The sequence below is a fragment of the Molothrus ater genome, chromosome 18 (genome assembly GCF_012460135.2).
Source record: "Molothrus ater isolate BHLD 08-10-18 breed brown headed cowbird chromosome 18, BPBGC_Mater_1.1, whole genome shotgun sequence".
Classification (NCBI taxonomy): domain Eukaryota; kingdom Metazoa; phylum Chordata; class Aves; order Passeriformes; family Icteridae; genus Molothrus; species Molothrus ater.
Window position 1 is genome coordinate 13,027,553 of NC_050495.2, and position 20,654 is coordinate 13,048,206.

The 20,654-nt window shown below is 52.5% G+C and overlaps 2 protein-coding genes across 5 annotated transcripts in view; both read left to right on the forward strand.

Moving 5' to 3' along the window:
• On the forward strand, positions 1–6,753 carry IQCD (IQ motif containing D). The gene is given in 6 exon segments (XM_054516826.1): positions 1–84; positions 808–984; positions 987–1,601; positions 2,809–3,042; positions 5,271–5,342; positions 6,451–6,753. Coding segments are annotated over 5 exon segments (1,230 nt in total). The 5' UTR covers positions 1–84; positions 808–948; the 3' UTR covers positions 6,724–6,753.
• Positions 6,754–8,511: 1,758 nt separating this feature from the next.
• Positions 8,512–20,654, forward strand: part of OSBP2 (oxysterol binding protein 2) — a 102,121-nt gene continuing 89,978 nt past the window's right edge. For 2 of the 4 annotated variants that reach the window (XM_036393211.2, XM_036393212.2), the window contains exon 1: positions 8,513–8,827. In XM_036393211.2, coding sequence (XP_036249104.1) covers positions 8,562–8,827 — 266 coding nt within the window. In that variant the 5' untranslated portion in view covers positions 8,513–8,561. Of the gene's footprint in view, positions 8,828–16,233; positions 16,312–20,654 lie in introns of all 4 variants that reach the window. The other 2 variants (XM_036393209.2, XM_036393210.2) reach the window with 2 other exon arrangements.

Here is a 20,654-nt window from a genome sequence, read left to right on the forward strand (position 1 = left end):
GGATCGGGATCGGGATCGGGACCGGGACCGGGATCGGGACCGGCATCGGAACTGAGTGCGCTGCAGGGGTGGAGGCCGCCTGGGGTCAGCATTCCCCATAACCGACTCCTGAGACACTCCGTCCCGCCCGCGGGATGCCCAGGGCCGCTGGTCCCACGGACCCCCCGGATCCTCCCGCACCGGCCCCGAGCCGCCCGCCCCTCGCACGGGGGTCTCCCCACCGGGAATCACCGCCCCGACCTCTGACTGCTCCCCAGTCTCTGGGTCCTCCTGCTGTCCCACACCCACACAGAGGGGACCCTTCACTCCCTGTCGACCCCTCCGCTACAGCTGTTCCCATCTCCTCCCCTCCCCTCTCTCCTCCTCTTGCTCTGTGCCTGCCAGTCCTGCCAGATCCCCTCTCCCTCCTCCTCCCTCTTACAGGGACAGGCCTGGAAGGGTAGAGGTTTCCCATAGAGGTTTCCCACTAGGAACCCTACCCTTCCCTCCAGGGTGGCCCCAGGGCTCTCCAAACCCCTCTCCACCCCTTTCTGGCGACAGCAGAGCTGCACCTTGTGCTGCTCTACCTCAGCTGCTACTCAGAAGCTGTTGGGAGCTTTCCCCCCACCACCCTTCAAAGCCAGGAATCCATCACCCCCTTCCCATGGGTGTTTGACAACTGCTCTGGGACAGAGAGCAGCTCTAATCCACAACCCCATGTCCTGACCCCCTGCCCAGACTCACAGAGAACTCCAGGGTAATCTCAGACTCTCATGCTTTCCCAAATTACATCGTTTCTCTAATGCTGTCACTGTGTTTTCCTTTTAGAGAGAAAATCCAAGAAGGGAGATTATGTGACAGCAGCAGCACAGGGACCTGCATTTTCTTCCAGAGTCTCACCTTGTGTAAGAGCTGCCTTGTCCTTGCTAGACCTCAAACCACCCAGGCCACTGGTGTTTAAGTGAATCCATGGCAACAGGGGATCCAGCTGCATTCCAAGCATCCTCATGAAGCAAAGAACCTTGGTGAAGGGCATGGCAACTCCAAGGAAGGCAGGGATCCCCTTAGGTGTCATGAAGGTGTTAGATCCACGCCAGCTAAAGCCTGACAGCACGGAGACAGAAAGAATCCTTACTGTCTTGGATGAGACCATTGTCAAGCTGGAGATCACCAGGCTGATCCCACGGATTACTGCCTCCCTGGACAGGTATGGGAGGATGCTGGGACCTGAGATCACAAGAGGCCTTCTGGAGCTTCAGAAGCTTTCAATGGAAATACAGCACCTGCTCACCAGCCCTGGAGATGCAAAGACCATGAGAGCTGTGGAGCAACGCCTGAAAAGTTCCCTGAGAAACATCCTGAGGCTCTTCCTGGCCAACCCCTTGCTTTACCATGGGCTGAAATTCGAAGTTCGGGTGAAAGAGTCACCAGCTGATGTGTTCATCAAAGCCTTCATGGAGTTCCGGGACTTCACACTCGAGAGGCTCCTGACCACTCCTGATGAGGAGAGGGAAATGATTCAATTCATGAAAGACATTTCCCTCCAAGTTGAGAAAAACACAGAAATGATCTCAGCTCTACAGGGAGAGCTAGAAGGAGTCATCCAGACTCGAGATGAAGAGGTATGACCTTGTGGGAATGTGTTTTCCAACCAAGTGGAAACTTGCTTTTTACTGCAGCAAAACCTTGCTAACTATAAACCGATCCCTTTATTGCAGTTCCTAAAGAACAAGTTCCAGAAATCCTTTCAAAACCAGATCTATAACTTAAAAATACTATTTCTATTGTAAAATACAATGAAAAATGCATATTCATGTTTGATTTTTTTTTAAACTCGAATTTGGCATGTTTTGAACCTGTTGTCACCAGCCAACTTAAACAATTTAAGTCCCTGAGTTCCAGAGGAGTGGCAGGACAGGCACAAAGTGCTGTGGTGGTATCCTGGCAGGGTGACAACGCCAGCTGCTTCATTCCCTGCTGCTGAAAGAATGAAAAATCATTACAGGGAGAGATTGCTCTGATTAAAATCCATTTTTAATATTTGCTCTGTCTTCACTCCTGCTTAAAACCAACATTTCTGTGACTCCCGACTCTAACAGCTGCTTTGGAGCCTTTGTGATTAATCAGTGATTATACAAATTACATGAATCTTTAATTTTATCTGCAGCTGAGGTGCAGATAATTGACTGGGCACTTCCCGGGCACTTTCCCAGCCTGTGTAGCAAGCCCAGAGCTTCTGACAACAATCCTTTGTTTTCTACCTGGATTTCTCTTTCTCCTCCCTGCAAGAGGGGTTGGCTGAGAAGGCTTTGCCCAGCTCACTGGTGGCAGAGCCAAGGGCCTGCTTTGCCCTTTCCCTCTGCTCCTTGGAGTTCTGGGAATTGAGATTTTTATGTGCAATTTGGCAGCTTGTCCAGGACATAGGGAATAAATCTGTTTCACTGATCCCAGCTGGGGATTTCCCTCCCTGAGCTTGTTTCCCAGACAGTCACTCAGAGCCTGATCCAGCCCTTGAGGAAGCCACAGGGCTACTCCAGGGAATCTGTTTTGGCTGTTCCTGAGGTGGCAGTGCCAGTGGGGCTTGGGATGGTTTGTTCACCCTGTGCCTTTACTAACAGGTTCCCAGAGGAGCCAGGGGAAGGTTTCCAGAGCTCCTGTGTAAATCTAACTCTTCCCTCAGCCAGCAGTGACAGGGCCTTGGTGCTACCTGAGCTGGCCCCTGGGGTCCCTTCTTGGATCTCCTCCAGCTTTGCAATGTTTTTTCTTCTCCTGCTCACCCTATGCCTCAGGGGCATTTCCCAAAGGTATTCCTCTTGTTTTCTGGTCTAGGTTAGCAGGAAGGACAAAACAATTGAAAACCTCAAAACCACCATGGAAGATCTGGCCAAGAACTGCAAGGCTGAAATCCGGCTGATCATGAAGGAAGGGGAAAAGCAGAAAAAAGAGGATGAGGAAGCCTCCCAGGAGAGGTGTGCCAGGCTGAAGGAGGACATTCAGCACCTGGGAACACAGTTCAATGCACTGGTGCTGGAGCATCGAGCCTCAGAGCTGGTTCTCAGGAAGGTAAAGGGGAGGAGAGCCCTGGGACAGGAGGTTTAAGCCCTTTTGCAGAGCTGTCAGCTCTGGCTGCTGCCTGCTGCAAGGAGTTTCCTGGGCCCTGCTTGTTCCTGGCAGGATGCACATGGTGTTTGTCAGAGCACACCCGCCCTGTCCTCATGCTCTGCTGATTCCAGTGCAAAGCAGCCCTGCAGCAACAGCAGGGACAGAGCTGTCACAGGTCCTGCTCCTGCTGGCTGCCTCAGCTCTGGGAACACCTTCCCACTGTGCTGTGACACCAGGCAGGGCTCAGGGCAGCCAGGCTGAGCAGGACACGAGTGGGATAGTGACAAACCAGGGGTCTGCTCTAGAGGGAGCAGAGCAAACAATATTGGCTTGGTAGAAGGGATCTTTTAGAGCTGATTTATAGTTCAAGGTGGAATGGAGCTGATGCTGAGGGCTCAGCAGGTCCTGCTCTGCCCACCTTGGCAGAACAGACAAGCCAAGAAGTCAGGCTGGGCTGAATGGGGGGGAAATGTAATTTCATAGAATCATCCCAGAATAGTTTGGGTGGGAAGGGACATTAAAGCCCATCCAGTGCCACCCCCGCTAATGGGCAGGGACACTTCCCACTGTCCCAGGCTGCTCCAAGCCCCAATGTCCAGCCTGGCCTTGGGCACTGCCAGGGATGCAGGGGCAGCCCCAGCTGCTCTGGGCACCTGTGCCAGGGCCTGCCACCCTGCCAGGGAACAATTCCTAATTCCCAATATCCCATCCATCCCTGCCCTCTGGCAGTGGGAGCCATTCCCTGGGTCCTGTCCCTCCATCCCTTGTCCCCAGTCCCTCTCCAGCTCTCCTGGAGCCCCTTTAGGCCCTGGCAGGGGCTCTGAGCTCTCCCTGGAGCCTTCTCCTCTCCAGGTGAGCACCCCCAGCTCTCCCAGCCTGGCTCCAGAGCAGAGGGGCTCCAGCCCTTGGAGCATCTCTGTGGCCTCCTCTGGACTCTCTCCAGCAGCTCCAGGTCCCTCCTGTGCTGGGCCCAGGGCTGGGGCAGCTCTGCAGGTGGGGCAGAGGAGCAGAATCCCCCCTCCCCTGCTGCCCACACTGGGGGCTCAGCCCAGGGCTGAGGTGGTTCCAGGGTTGGGGCAGGAGCAGCCCTCACCCAGCAGCACCTCAAAGTCTTTGTCCCCAGGGCTGAGCAGATTCAGGAGGAGGACTGGGACCAGCAGGCAGGCTCAGGCCCCTGTAGCAACAGCTCTGCCCTGAGCAGAACACACTGGTGACACAGAGAACCAAGAACTGGAAAAAAGGTAGTTTTCCTTCTTATTTTGCTCATCCTGAGTATTCTCTCCAAACCAGTGCAGCCTCCCATGGGCAGTAAGCCCAGGTGGTGATGGGGTATCTGTCACTCTTGCATTGGGTGGTACAGCATGAAGGGCTGGGCACTGACAAAACATCAGACCTAAGTTAGAACTGCAGTAAAAGGCTCAAAATCTTTGGCAGAAGGGCTGTGTCAGGCAGTTCCTGCTGCAGTTCCTGCCACAGCAGGGCTGCTTTGGAGAGCTCAGCTCATTCCAGTACCCTGGCAGATGCATTTACTGACCACAGAAGCCTCCTTTCCTCAGCAAGTACAAGTTGTACTTGTGGTCTAAATAGCTCAGGTGGGACCTCGTGATGGCCTGGGAGCCCTTGGGCCATCCTGGGGTTGTGCCACACAGGAAATGGAGCAGGAATGATTTCCCAGAGCACACATCCAGAGCTGGAGGGAACCTGCCCCAGGCTGTATAGCCACTGTTAAAATGTTTTACAGCCAGAAAGATCTTTCTTTTAAAAGGCACCATCATCTTCTGAGTACTTTTTGTCCCAAATTCAGGTTTTGCAGTTCTCTCTTGCTTCAGTTTCAAGCTGGTTGCCCCAGTTTGTCAATGACTTGCCCCATTCCATCAGACATGTTCATTTCCTCCTGCAGAAAACAACTTCCAGGTGCTGTTCATCCCCCCAGCTCCATGCTGTAAACCAAATAAAGTCCCCTGGGAATGTCCCAGGAGAATCCTTAAACCAGGGCAAACCACATATGTGTCAGCTGAGGGAAGCTTGTCACAGGGAGGAGGTGAAATATTCAGATATATAATGATGCTGTGGCTCAAATACTTAGATATAATGATGATGTGGCTTAAAGTTTCCCTGTTTTCTCACTGAGGACACTTCTTACCAGGCCTCAGATGTCTTCAAGGATCTGATCTTGTTTTGTGTTTCAGGAAAAGTGCAAAGCAGAGAAGGAAATTCAGGAATGGGTCCAGAAATACGACATAGACATGACAGAAAAACAGGTGTTGGCTTTAAGTGCTTTGCTCTGCCATAAAGTGATTTGCTTGGGTAGATTCCTGTCCAAAGGGACACATGGCTCTTACCCAGGAGACCATGGAAGTGAGAGGCAGCTCTGCATCCAGGCAAACCTACAGGAAAGGGATCTTTGTCCTCCTGCCTGTGTGTCCAGGAGTCCTCTGCTGCTTTGGCTTTAAGAAAAGTTACATCCACTCAATCCCACAGTAAATCCCACAGTAAATGTGGGATAAATATGTGCTAAATCCCACAGTATCTGGGGGCAAATGGGCCACCATGTTCTGTCTGGGATGTCCACCTGATGCCAGGAAACAGGTTTTTCAGTTTTGCTCCAATCCTCAACCCTCATGGCCCTACCTGGTGTCCAAATCTTGCTCCTGTTCCTGCTGAATCCTTGGGGGATGTGCTGAGTGTTAAGAAACAGCCTGCCCACAAGTGAGCCATAACAGGCTCAGGGTCACATCAGCACCCCCAAAACTTGCCCCCAGGAAGGCCCCGGGGGCTTTCCTGTTCCTGCAGTTTTTATGGATTTGGATAAAAGCTGCTGGATTCCTTACAGAGCAAAATACAGGCCTGAAAGCTGCTGCTAATTGTAAGGAATGATCCCCTGTCAGATGTTTAATAATGGGATTATTCTGGTTTCCTGTCTGTGAAGAGGCAGGAGTCCCATGTTTGGGCCAGAATTTGTCAAGGCAGACCCACCCCCACACTGACAAAACATCAAACCCAAGTTAGAGCTGCAGTACAAGCCCCAAAATCTTTGGCAGAAGGGCTGTGTCAGGCAGTTCCTGCTGCAGCTCCTGCCATAGCAGGGCTGCTTGTGGAGAGCTCAGCTCATTCCAGCACCCTGGCAGATGCACTGCTGGTTCTCCAAATCTTCCATTGTGTGTGGGAGCATTTTTCAGGGTGGCATCAAGGGACCCAGCATGTCATGAAACTCCCTGGGTACTGGGCACATGCCTTCCTTTTGAATCCCTTTGGAAAGGCTCCAACCAGTTGAGGTTCCATGGCTTTGGGATGGGTTTCAGGACCCTCACGTGGGGATGTGGGGAGGAACTGCTGCCCAGCTGTCCCTGATCCCTGCTGTCCTGCCAGACCACATATGATGAGCTCCAGGCTGTCTACAACGAGGAGAAGGAGCAGTTGTCCCTGCTGATGGAGAAACATGCCATGCTGCTCCAGGAGTACACCCTGATCGAGGAGGAGCGCAGGATACTCAAGGAGAAGGAAGAGGAAGCTGCGCGGGAGGAGGCCAGGAGGAACAAAGCTGCCACCTGCATCCAGGCCTTCTGGAAAGGCTACTTGGTGCGGTCCATCTACAAATCAGTACTGAAGAAGGGAAAGGGCAAGGGCAAAGGCAAGAAATAAAGCCCCAAATCCTTTTGTTTCCCTGGCCAAGCTGCTGTGTCTGAGCTCTTCCAGATAAAAGCATTCAGAATTGTTAAGGTTGGAAAAGACTTTTAAGATCATCCAGTCAAGCCAGTACCACCATGTTCACCAGTAACCCTTGTCCTCAAATGTCACATCCCCTTGTTTTATGAACACTTCCAGGGATGGTGACTCTACCCAGTTCCCTTGGCAGTCTATCCCAGGGCTTCAGGACCCTTTCCACGAAAAAAAGTTTTGTTAATATTTAATATAAACATCCCTTGGCACAACTTGAGGCCATTTCCCCTCATCCTGTCATGTCCTACTTGTGTGGATTTGACAGCCCACTCCTGATTTTAGGGTCCTTCCTTGCAGACTCCCTTCCCAGGAGAGAGCAGTGGCATGGGTCAGGCTCCTCTCTCCTTAGACATGGCCAAGGAAAGTGTGTTCCCTTCTTGGCAGCCATAAGAGATACTGGGATCCATGAGACTTTGAGAAGTTGGCAGCCATGTGGATAGTTTGGGGTGTAATTACATCAAGAAGGACATTCCCTGTCCAGATATTCAGTTCCCAAAAACCTACAGCCTCCAGGGAGAGCTTAAAGGCCCTTCCAGTGCCTAAAGGGGCTCCAGGAGAGTGGGAGAGGGACTTGGGACAAAGGGGAATGGCTTTCCAGTGCCAGAGGGCAGGGATAGATGGGATATTTGGAAGGAATTCCTCCCTGGGAGGGTGAGCAGGCCCTGGCACAGGTGCCCAGAGCAGCTGGGGCTGCCCCTGGATCCCTGGCAGCGCCCAAGGCCAGGCTGGACATTGAGGCTTGGAGCAGCCTGGGACAGTGGAAGATGTCCATGCCCATGGCAGGGAGTGGAACTGGGATGAGTTCTAATGTCCCTTCCCACCCTAACCCATTCCATGGCTCTCTGAAAAGCTGCCTTTGGAGTCCAAAGCCCTCTCAGGCTGTTGCAGACCCAGGAGTGGCCCCACAGGCTGCCTCAGTGTCCCTGGTGCTCCTGCCTGAAGGACACTCCAGGGAGGAATGGCTTGCCCAGCTGCAGAGGGGCCAGGGCTCAGCCCAGAGCAGCATATGGAGTGTTGCTCACCCTCGGAGCTGCCCAGCCTGGAGCCCAGTGCCCTCTCTGGAGAATTCCCAGGGCTGGGGGAGCCTCCTGAGCGCCTGGCACGGCTGTGACAGTGTGTGAAGGTGATGGCTGAGGATAATGGGATCAGTGGGATCAGAAAGGATCAGGGAGATGAACGAGACGTGATCTATGATGGGGGGGGAGAATGAAGAGGAGAGGATAAAGAGAAAGAAGGAAGGGGAAAGGGAAAAGGGAAGAGAGAACGAGGAAGGGAAAAAAAGGCTGGGAAGAGAAAGGAGAAAGGGAAGAACCCTCAGCAGACATGGGAACACCTGGCCGGGTGGCATCTGCCACAGGCCTCCACACTGCCCTGTGGACAGGCAGCTCCTCAGGCACAAAATCCAGGCCCGTGTGCTGCTGGAGGGAGCGGGTGAGTGGGACAGAAGGATGGAGCTTCTCCTCCCAGCAGGGCAGGGGGCACCCAGGAGGATTTTTTACGGGAAGATTTACAGAGAACAGTTTTCACCGTCCCGCCCGCCCCAGCCCCCGGGCATGAAATGGCGGCGGGGGGCCAAAATGGCGGGGGCGGTGTGAGGGCGGGGGCGGTGCGCGCCGTTCCCGCCCCGCCGCCGGGGGGCGCTCCCCTCCGCTCCCCTCCCCGTGGGGCGGTCACGTGGCGGCGGCGCCGCCCCCGCTCGGTGCGGACGGGCCGGGGCCGCCCCGGGAGCGGCGGAGCCTCGGCCGGGCCCCGCGGGGTCTATGGGGAAGGCGGCCGCGCTCTGCGGCGGTGGCACCCGCGGGCTGGTCTCGCTCCTCAGCGCCGTTCCCTGCCTGGCCTGCCACGAGCTGCCGGCCATGAGCGCCGAGCCAGGCGGCCGCGGCGGCGGGGGCCCGGCGGGGGGAGCGCCCGCCGCCCCCCCGGGCTCCGACACCTACAAGGGGTGGCTCTTCAAGTGGACCAACTACCTGAAGGGCTACCAGCGTCGCTGGTTCGTGCTCAGCAATGGGCTGCTCAGCTACTACAGGTACCGGGGCCGGGGGGCCGGGCAGGGGCCGCCGGGAGGGGGGGACGGACCGCGGGGGCTGCGCTGTTGCACAGCGAAAATCGCCTCGTATTGTTTAGTTTGGGCTTTTTTTTCGTCTTTTAAAACCAAACTCGGGTTTTGATCCTGCAGGGCCGCGGGGGTCCGGCGGGGGCAGCGGGGCCGCGGGATGATGGATCGCCCTGGATCTCCCATCCTTCTTTCTCTCCATCCCTCCGCTCCTGGTTCAGCAGCTCCGGCTGCTACAGCTGCCCAAATCACACCCTTCCATCCGAACACCCCAACCCTCCTCCCTTAGCTCTGTAACCTGCTCCTGCTGTACCCTGCCAGAGCCTGCGGCTCCTTCCCAGCGGTGCCCGTGGCTGCGGGCGCTGCGGTGGCGGTGCAAGGGTGGCCTGGGATGCTGTGCTGGGAATGTCGGGCTTGGGAAGTCAGCCCAGGCTGGGGCTGCGCTCCTGGGGGACAGAAGGAAGCTCCAGCAGCTGCTCCGAGCCGTGCCTGGCTCCCGGCGCTGTCTGACGGGCTGTGGGCTCAGCGAGGAGCGTGTCAGACACCCCGAGGCTGAATCCAAAGCGGTGTCATCTTCGTAGCGTCTGCTGGGCTGCTTGTCTCACTTGAGCGGTGAAAATACAAATGTGGATGTTGGTGTTTTTATCCTCCAGGAAGGTGTCCCTGTGTATGGTAGGAGGTGGAACGACAGGAGCTTTAAGGTCCCTTCCCATCCAGACCATTCAGGGATTCTGTGATTTGGATCATGTTTATTCTTGTCATTGGGAACACAAGTGCTCTGTCACCCTCAGTGTTGTGCAGCAGATGTTGGCTGTACTTCAGGACATGGAAACAATCCTGAATATTAAAGATGGTTACAAGCTTTTTAAAATAGTAAGTCTTTAAAGTGCCAACCCCCCTGAGACAGGAATTCTCTATAAAGGTTGTGCCAAAGCTGTTTTTCCTCCCGACATAAAATTCATCAGCTGATTTCCTCTCAGCTCCAGCTGCTGACACGTAGCCTGAAGCAGATTGCAGAGCTCCAGCTCCCTGTCAGATGTGAATATAAACTCTTCCAGCTCTGAGAGACCTGGAACCTGGGTCCCAGGGTCAGGCTACAGCAGCTAACAGTGCAGAAGATAGATGATGTGGTTATCTACTTGGAGTTGTTGAAAACTCTCAAAGAACTTAAGCCAAACAATCTCCCCCCTCAAAAAATGTAATTACCTCTCAGTAATTCAGCTAATTTACTGTAATCCTTTCTGGAATGCCTTAACTCTGCTCAAAAAGGCTGTTGGAGTTTAACACCCCATTTGTAACCATGTCAGAATATTATTTTTGCGTGTTGATGCCGAGTCTGTCATGAGTGAGCAAGTGGTTTTTTTCAACAATTATTTTAGATGGGAACAACCAGGTTTATTTTGAGACCATTTGATCTGTTTTAGGCTGAAACAACAAACAGAAACACCCAAGGAAATTATTCTGAGCTGCATGTGAAGGAGTTGAAACTTTGTGAAGCTTTCAGGCAGGGCAGACCTTCAGCAGCTGCTTGGGGAAAAGGATGCTGGAGGATTTTGTGCTTCTTTTCATCTCTGGGCTTGATGACAACTGAATTAATTTGGTTGTGAGTCAGGAGTACAAAAATACAGTGCAGAACACGTGGTGAAGCCTTTCCTAAGTGGAGAAAAGCCTCCATGATACTCTTCAAAACCAGCGCTCTGAAATAGTGCCTGTGTCAGCTTGAATTGCTCATCTGGGAGCGCTCCTGGGAGACAGTCTGGGGTAAAAACTGGCACTTCTGTTTTGATAGGAATTCTAGCTCCATGACAGGAGCCAGGCAGGTGTCAGGCTGCTGCCTGTTCGCTGAGAAAGAGCATATATCTATATTTGTCTATCTGTATATATTCTATAGAGGTCTCTGGCATTCTGAGAGTCACGGGTCCTGCTTTCTGCTGGCTCTTTGTGCTCAGCCCAGCTCAGCAGGTCCACACCAGAAGTCTCCTTTCCTGCCCTTGCAGGTGAATTGCTGTGCTCTTTTTGTGTTGTCACCTTTGTAGCTGCACAGCCCACCCGATGTGGCTGTGGTTGCTCAGGAGTAGCTTTGTAGAAACTTCATTTTGCTTGTCTGCTAAAATCATCTAAACTGGGAAGGCTGCCCCGTGGTGCCCAAGCTGCCTCCTTGAGTGGATTGATTTTGTTCCAGGTTGAAGCTTTTTGTTGCATTTGGATTTCCTGCCTCTTGCTCTTTAGCTTTAAACCCCAGCCTGTCACGTTGCCTGGAGGATTTTGGTTTGCAGAATAGAGCTGCTGAAATCCCGGGTGTCCCCTTGGTGTCCCTGGAGGTGCTGGTGTGTGGGTGGCTGCTGTGCCATCCTCTGGAGCTGTTCTCACTGAGGGGTTTGCTCCAGCAGCCAAGTGCTACGCCTGTTTGCTGCCCAGTTGGTTTCACAGGGACAGTTTGCTGAATTAAAGCTTCTAATTACAACATTTTTCCCAAATGGAGCATTTAAAGCCTCCTGTAGCTTTGCTACATCGATGAAGACATCAAGTCTTGCTGCCAGGGAAACTTCATGTGCCTTTGCTTTGTATTCCCTCCTCTGAACCTGTGAAAAATAACAACTGCTGAGGAGTTCTTGAGGAGTTCCTGTGCAGTACCCTCTCTGGAGGGAGGTGTGTGGGTTTAGGAAGTTCCTAAATCCACAGCAATATGGTTGGACCATTTTACTTGCCCTTGATTGGTCCTCCTAGGTTGTTTTTGACCAAGTGTTTTGGCTGATTCAGTGATGCTGGCGTGGGAAGGCAGTTTGGGGATGCAGGACTAGTCTGCTTGACTTGCTAATGATCCAAACTCTCTCTGAACTCCTCTTGCAGGCTGCCACTCAGATTTATCATTATCTATAATTAGCGGCTCTGTATGGGAGAATCTAATCACCTTGAACAGATAAGTGTTTTCAAGGAGATTAGAGAGGATCTGCAGGTGAGTATTAATTCATCGAAGACTGGCGTTGGCTCATGTGACCACACTTGGATGCTGCAAGTGTTGTGTTCTCCCAGCAGCTCCTCGACCTTTCTGAGAGCTCTGGGATGTGTTGGCTCCTCTGTGGGATGGGCTGGAGCTGGGTTCCTGTGGGTTGGGTGTCTGGAGAGCCTTCAGCAGTGCTTTGTGTGGGCACGGGGTGTAATGATGAAAGCAATGACAATTGGAGAAGGGAAAACCATGTTCTTGTTGGGAAGGGAAAGGCTTCTCCATCAAGCAGCATTAACTCCCCTGTTTGAGCAGTGATGGGTGCCTGGGGCACTTTAGCTGTCTTGTCTGGGTCATCCTGCAGCTCATTTCCCTGGAAAAGCTGTGTTTCACAGAGCAGCATTCTTCACCAGCTCTGTTTATCCAGCACTTAACTCTTGGTTGGCATCATGAGGGCTTGAGCACAACCCAGAGGTATTTCTCCTGTTTCTTGTGCTGAGACTTCACTGAAAGCTGAGGAGGGGAGTTCAGGAAGGAGCTTGAAAACCACTGCTGATGGTAGAGATGTGGGGGGTTGAGGGAGCCCAGGAGAGACCTCTGGGAGCCTCTGATCCAAGTGTTCCCCCAGCACTGCCACGGCCACCACTGACCCGTGTCCCCGAGTCCCACATCCACGTCGCTCCAGGGATGGGGACTCCAGCACTGCCCGGGGCAGTTGTGCCACCCTGACCACCCTTTCCATAAAGAAATGTTGCCAAAATCCACCCTGCCCCTGCCCTGGCCCAGCCTGAGGCCGTTCCCTCTGCTCCTGTCCCTGTTCCCTGGAGCACAGCCCGACCCCCCCCGGCTGTCCCGTCCTGGCAGGAGCTGTGCAGAGCCACAAGGTCCTGTTGAGCCCCTCCATCTCCCTCAGCCGCCTCTCATCACATTTGTGCTCCAGCCTCTGAAATCTCCAAGGTGTGAGCTTGCAGGGCCTCTCCAGGCCCCTCTTCCAGTGCTGGACCACCCTTGGAGGGGAAAACTTTTCCTTACATTTAGCTTGTACCTGATAGAATGAGGCAGCATGCTCTCCTGGAATCATTCCTGTGACACCCTGTCCCTGTGCAGACAAGTCCTGGAGTGTTTGTGTCTCTTTGGGTGCTGGAGCGTGCAGGTTTCCAGGGCAGCTCTGCAGCTCCTGGTGACTTTGAGCTACTTGTTTTTAAACAGTGATGAATAATTGGTGTTCCCAGTCAGCTTGTTTTCCCATGGCACTCTCTGGATCCATATGGTGCTTTGCTGTTCCTTGTTCTTTGCCCATTCTGGAGGCAGCTCCTTGCTGTGCTTTGTCCCTGGGGACACGGTGCTGCCACAGCTCTCTGGGACACTGCATGGCCACATGACACTTGAGGGGTGCCATGGGGTGTGGGGAATGATGCTCTGTGGGCTGCTGGTTCCAGGCTGGGTTGCTCTGCTCCCAGTTAGTGCTGTGGGGGAGGTTGGGCTCACTTCAGTCCAAACAGCAACTGCTGCTCACTCTGCAGGAGGGCTGAGACAGGGATCTTATCCTTAGGGATGTTTCCATCATGGCTTGGTAATTAGTGCTGGCTGAGGGGATTTACAGCTGTTGCCTGGTTCTGTTTGCTGGTTGCAAACTGTGATAAGAGCCATGAACCATCTTTCTCCTTTATTTCTATCCATATAATCTTCATTTGGCTAGATGGGATGGATGTTGTCCCTCATCCCATCCCTGCAGGTGTTCCAGGCCAAGCTGGACAGGGCTTGGAGCAGCCTGGTCTTGTGGATGGCATCCCTGCCCACGGCAGGGGAGTGGAACCTTTAAGATCCCTTCCCACCCAAACCATTCCATGATTCTATACTGGCCAAATACTTAATTTGATGTAATTGTAGAAGAAATAACTGGTTTGTCTTGTGCAGAGCTAAGCTAGGAGGGGGCAGAGCACTCTGGGTTTGTGTGGAAGTACAGCAGCCTGTGCTGCTGTCTCCACGTTGGGCACGGGGGGATCCCTCAGGTAGCTTGTCTCCCATGGCAGTTTTCACTCCTGGAGCTGTTGGCAGGTGTGGAGGGTGTTTATGGGCTCAGCTGCCTGGCTCCTTGCCTGAGTGAGGTGCCTGTTACCCCTTTCTGGTGTGCCCTGGTCCAGCTTCCAGTGCTGGAGCACACACTGGTGTAGCTCTGCTTTGCTGTCCCAGGCAAGGGCAGGGGTCACTGTCCAGCCCTGCATCTCTCCCCCAGGGTGCTGGAGCCTCCCTCAGCTCTGCTGGACAGCAGGGGCTGTGCTGACCTTTAGGAGCAGAGGTTGGTGTGGACTGGCTCCTGCTCCAGGACATCCATGGCTGTGCTCAGCCCTGGGAAACCCTTGCCAGGCCTTGGTCTGACTGCTGTCATGAGCAGGACGGCTGTCCTTTGCCTGCAGAGGTGACTGGCATCACCTGCCTCTTCCTGCAGCTCCCCTGCCTGTCTTTTTCCAGGAAAATATGTATTCAGCTCTGACTTGGCTTGCTCCAATTACAGGTTTAAGTTGGTGCTTGTATGGCCTGTCATCCTCTGTACCCACAGTGAGTCACTGGGGAAGGAGCTGATCCTTCTTGTCAGCAGTATTGTGAGGAACCTGCTGTGCTTTTCCATGCAGTATCCCTTGTATCCTGCCTCATTTTCCCCTGAAAAGGAGTTTCCAATCAGTGCTGTGTGCTCTGAGCTCACCTCTGAATGACCATGATGTTCACTATCTGTAGGTTGAGTTATGCTGCAACAGGTCAGACTACTGAGCTTCTCTGTATTTTGTGTTTGTGTATCAAATGTTGTAGCTGGGTAACTCAGCCTGGTAATTTTAGGTGCCTGAAGCGTTATCAGTGATATCAGAGCCCTCTGCTTCCTGCAGGTCTGTTCAGCTGATGGCCAACAGCTCAGGTTGTCACCTTGAAATGTGAGTTGTCCCAGGCTGCTATCAGGAGGGCAGGCAGCATCCTGGAGATTTATCCCTAAATAAGATAGTGCTTCCAAACCTGAGCTAGCTGGAGGTGTTAAATATCCCTTCAGGTCCTCATTATACTGTTCAATTGTTGTAGCAGTTCCTACAGCACCGTGGCAGGGATCTTTCTACACTTTGCATCAGCCTTTGTTTGGTTTCGCTCCGAAAGCTTGTTTAATAATTAATGACACAACATTGCCTTGTCTGCTGGCTGGGGCTGGGCTGGAGGAGAGCAGAGCTGGTGCTGGGGCAGTGGTGCTGACTGCCAGCCCTGAGTGTGAGCGTGTGCAGGGCTGGTGCTGAGCCTTGGGCTGTGAACGGATCAACGCTGCAATGAAACGTGCAGATGGAAGCGTGGGACAGCGTGTCAGTGGAGCTCTGCCATGAAAGCAGAACAAATGGGAGCAAATCTTCTCTTTGGTCCCCTTCCAGGCACTTGGGATTCGCTTCCCCCTCTGCAAGCCAGGGCTCCTGGCAGGGCTGTTTTGAACCTGGCTGTGCTGTCCCCAGGTGATGCTGCTCCTCTGCTCCCTGTCACATTGTGACACTGATGGAGCTGCTGCTGTGTCAGCACTGTTGACTGTGGCCAAGCCCCTTGTCACCTCTGTTTTCCCTGCCCTTCCTTTCACACCAAGCTGTGTTAGTATCCACTTTCCTTGCTTTTTTTTATTTTTATCTAACTCTTCAAGGCTATTTCTGCTTTGAATCACGACCGGATAGATGTATGTCCCTGCAGTGACTCAGGGGGAGGTGCTTCAGTCCCTAAAAATAGTTTTAATCCTCCAAATCTTTCTGGATGAGAGCACTGGCTGGGCACGCGTGGCTGTTTAAAGCAGCTTCTGCAATGCATGTGGGGGTAAATATGGTGAAGTGGGAGTCAGTGCCTTTCTCTTTTCCTTCTTTAACACAAAGCAGTGTTTCTTAATCTGTTGTTAGTAGCTAGAGCAGGTTTCTTCTAGGAACTTTAGAAGAAACAGAGCAGCAAAATGTTGTCCTTGGGGCCTGCTGGTTGTGTATTGCTGTTGTGAGTAAGATCTTCTCACTTCAGGCTGGTTGTTTGGCACAGACATCCAAACACTGTGGCTGGGTGGGCTCTCAAAAACAGTGAACATGGCACAGCCATGGGCACAGCCATGGATATGACAGCAGGGCTGGGAAGCCTGGATGGGAGCAAAGCTCATTTGGGGAGCCACGTGGCCTCCTGGTGCTGGTGCTGTTGAGGTCCATGGTTGGTTTCCTCAGGGATGCTCCCAGGGACGTGGGGCTGTGTGTGCTGTGTTGCTGTTCCCAGCTGACTCGGTGCTTTGTGCCTGTCACTCACCCCAGCACAGAATTAGAGTATTTGTCACAGCAGCAAATATCCATGGCAACTAATTCCCTAGCTCTGGAAATCTTCATGATTTTTGAAGTTTTTTTTTTCCTGTGAAATGCACAGGGGTGGTTCCACCAACTTTTTTTTTCAGGTCTTCTGCAACTGTCAGGAGTGGTGGCTCTTCTTGGAAGCGCTTGAAAAATACACCGGTCCCAGTTCGGAAGATGGGGTGAGTTTGGGTGGATTTGGCTGGAGCATGGACTTGGATAACTGGGATGTGTCATGGCAGTGGGACACAGACATGCCCCTCCTCTCCAGGACTATGCAGGAGTGGAGACCACAAGATTAAAGAAGCAGATTCTTGTCTTTGAGGTGTGGAGATGCTGTGCAGCAGGTGGGGGTGGCAGCTGTGCCCACAGCTCATGAGAAGTCGATGAAGGTGTGTCAGGGGAATTTTAGGTTGGATTTTAGGAAAAGGTTCTTCCCCCAGAGGGTGCTGGCACTGCCCAGGCTCCCCAGGGAATGGGCACAGCCCCGAAGCTGCCAGAGCTCCAGGAGCCTTTGGGCAGCACTGCCAGGGATGGACAGGGTGGGGTTTGGGGTGTCTGGGCAGAGCCAGAAGTTGGACTGGATGATCCCTGTGGGTTCCTTCCAGCTCAGGAGATTCCATGATTCTGTGATTCTGTGTTAAGTTTCAACCTTTGGTTTGAAGCCCTTTTTGGAGGAATCCAGGAACGCTTGGGTGGTGCCTGGTGTCAGGGCTGTGTTCTCCAGCAGCTCCATCCTTTGTTCTTGGATGACTTGAGACCTTCCATCTTTTCTGTTTCCAAGCATGCACGTTCCTGTGACTGATGATGGGTGCTGTTTATCTGCTGTTTATTATTCCCAAGTTGCCCCTGTGGTGTTTCCCATCAGGGTTTGTGGAGCAGAAGGCACTGCAGGTTTATAGTGTGTGGTGAGGTGGAACTCCTCCATGGCTTTATTTTATCCCAGCAGAGTTTTCCATTCCTTGTCAGCTGGATCTCTGTGATCTCTGCTGGGGAGAGTCTGCTTGAGGCTCCCTGGCTTTGCATCTCTGCTGGGATGGAACTTTTATAAGCAGGAGGAAGAGAATGCTCAAACTAAAAGTCATTTTTTGATGGTACAAAGGTGACAATAATCTTAATACTGCATAATTTACATTTGGCACACAGGACACGCTGTCAGCTCCCACTTGGAATTGTCCACAACATGCTGGGCAGGTGGTGGTGGTGCTCTGGTTGCTGTATCCTCTCAGGCATTGATTAGGAGTGCATATAATTTGATTGGTTTTTGGTAGCTGTGATAAGATCACAGGTCATTAGTTGCAGTATTTGCTGTGTAATGTGGTTACTAACGGGTGAGTGCCCTCGCAGCCTGGCTCTGGGTGATGCCAAGTGGAGCAGAGAGGTCACACAGGTCTGGAGTTCAGAGGGACCATGGCAGGCTGGAGCTGCAGGGTGATGGGAACCCCATGGTGCTCAGCAGAGGCATTGCTGCTTGAAGCAGCTTTGCAGAGGAGCCCCTGGGGACTAAAAGGTGACCAGGAGTGACCAGAGGTCAGTGGTGGCTTTGGCTGTGTTAGCAGAGGTGTTGAGGGAAGGGACTGTCCCCTCTGCTCAGCAGAGGAGCGCTCTGGGGTGCCCTGTCTGGGCCATCAGTCTGGTTTGGGGCCTGCCACGATGAGGCTGGAGCAGAGGAGACACCACAGCTCCATGGTGGAGGGTGTGAGAGGGGACAGAGCCTGGCTCTGCTCGTGGCAGGGTGAGCACAGGGCTGGGAGAGCACGTGGGAGATCCTGCATGGACACATGGAAGCATGCTGGCTGGGGAGTGAGGACTGAGCACTGGGACAGGGACCTGGAGAGGTGCAGGGAGTTCATGGCTGTTCCAGCTGTGGATGGGCAGGGTCCTGAGCAGCCTTGTCTGGAGGCAGATGCTCAGAGCAGGAGGCTGGACCTGAGACCTCCTCAGGTGCCTCCCAGACACATTTCATGAGCCATTCTATGATTATTTGTGACACTTTTTGTGGGTTTGCCTTCAGCTCTGGATGCTGATGGGGGATGAGGAAAAGCCATGTCCTGTCTATGGCTTGTCCTGTCAGTGCCAGGGGAGCCCTGGTGATTTCTGTGTGTGAACCCTTCAGGCTGTTTCACAGACCATCCTGTACTTCCATGGCACTCTGAATTGGTGGAGAAGCTCCCTGACACTGGGACAGCCTGAGGATTGGCCAGCCAAATTTATGGGATTAGCTGTGCTTTACTCCTCAATCAGGCTTTTATCTGTTAAAGCTTATTATAAGTACAGTGTTTTGCTGCAACACTTGGGGAGGCAAAGACCCAGTGGTGTTTCTGATCCTTTTAGGAGTGGGATTGGCTTAGGAGCTGATGGACAGGAATTTTCCTATTTTTCTGCCTGTGCAGTCCCTGGGATGTCCCAGCTGGGTGCTGCCTGGGAACTATTTTCCCAGGAACCTGCATTTTTTTGTGGGTAAACATTGAGAGTGCACTGGGTGAGGCATCTGCCTCTCCCTCTCTGTCCCCTTCCTTTTCACTACCAGGAAAGAAGTAAAAATTTCTGCTTCAAAGTGGAAAAACCTATGCATGCAAGCTCCTTGGAAATGTAGCTTTAAATTTGAAAGTTGACTTGTAGAGGTGTGGAAATTTGTGCTTTTTTGCTCTGTAACAGGCCTCCTTACAGCTGCAGACATCCAGCCTGGAATTGTCCCTTGTAAGTGCCTTGAGAGGCTGCAGCTCTGTATCTCAGCACAGATAAGGTCTGTAATTACTGGATTGGATTGAATTCTGCTGCACAACTGCAGCCCTAAGGTGCCTTTGTAGTGCAGGAATGAAACCTCTGGCTGCCCATAGCTGATATTCCCCATTTTTGGAATATTGTAGCTTAATTTAAGCACAAAGCACACGCTGTGAGAACGGGATTGTTTCCATACAATTGATTTCCAAGTGCACAACGCCTGAACAGGCTTAGTGGTTGTGAGAGTCACGTTCTGCAGGCAGTGGAGGCTGAGAGCTTTACTGAGGAATCCCTGTGGATGCTGCAGGGAGGCAGTGACACGTTGGAGAAAGCTGTGGGATCGTGGGGAGGAGCTGCTCTGGTGCCAGGCCTGGGGTGTCACAGGGTCAGGCTGGGGGGGAACAAAATGTTTAATCATAGAATCATGGAATGGACTGAGTGGGAAAGGACCTTAGAGCCCATCCAGTGCCAGCCCTGCCATGGCAGGGACACCTCCCACTGTCCCAGGCTGCTCCCAGCCCCAGTGTCCAGCCTGGCCTTGGGCACTGCCAGGGATCCAGGGGCAGCCCCAGCTGCTCTGGGCACCTGTGCCAGGGCCTGCCCACCCTGCCAGGGAACAATTCCTGATTCCCAATATCCCATCCATCCCTGCCCTCTGGCAGTGGGAGCCATTCCCTGTGTCCTGTCCCTCCATCCCTTGTCCCCAGTCCCTCTGCAGCTCTCCTGGAGCCCCTTTAGGCCCTGCAAGGGGCTCTGAGGTGTCCCTGGAGCCTTCTCCTCTCCAGGCTGAACAATCCTAAATCTTTCAGCTATAAAATAGTGAGGTTAATGTTGGCAATTTGGTCCAAGGTATTTCCCTGAAGATTTACAGTTTCTGTGGTTTTAGGAAGGACAAATTTGTAAAGTAGCTAAAACACCAATATTAAGTCAGACATTACCCTGAAATGAGGCACCCTCATGGGTAGAGGGAATTAGAGTTTTCTGTTTGTAAAGGAAATAAATAGTGAGCCCTTTGTCCCATGGGGCAGGTACACAAACTCCATTACTAGCATCAGGTGTATCTTTAATTTCCAAGTTCAAAATATATCATTGCCATTCTACCATATAATAGACCATTATACCATTAAGTGTAGTCATAATTTACAAATTGGTTTATTTATAGAACTGCTGATGTAAACCCAGCAGAGGCACTTGGGATGTGCCTGTGTGGCATTAGTGCAGTCCTGTGGTGGCAGTTTGTGGGGACACATCCTGCTGCTGCACCTTTATCCCTCCACAGGACCTCTTGAGAAGTGTTTGTGCCATGCCAGGTCTCTATAAAAAGACTCTGCTCCCATGTGCAAGTGTTGGAGTCAGAACAGCTTAGCTTAAGTCAGCCTGGATGTGATGTGATCCTGCTCCCTCTCTTGGGAAAAGGGCATTGTGCTGCTTTTCACTGCTCTGTGCTCCTTCAGATCACAGAGTCATGGAATATCCTGACTTGGAAGGGACCCACAAGGATCATTCAAGTCCAGCTCCTGGAATATGTTCCTATGGGAGAATTCCCTTCAGTGGCCTGGCTTCTGTCCCCTCTTACACCATTTTTAAAAATCTCTGATAACATAAAAATAGATACAAAATTGAAGATTTAAACCTGCTTTTCTTCCTGCAGAAGATTGAAGAAATAAAATTGGGTAAAAAAATAAACCAAAACAATAACGTTTTCAATCAGTTTGGTGGATCTTGGGAAGAAAGGAGGAGGATGGTCACAGCTTTATTTGTCCCCTGCATTAAGTCCTGCTCGGGAAACCAGCTGAGCACT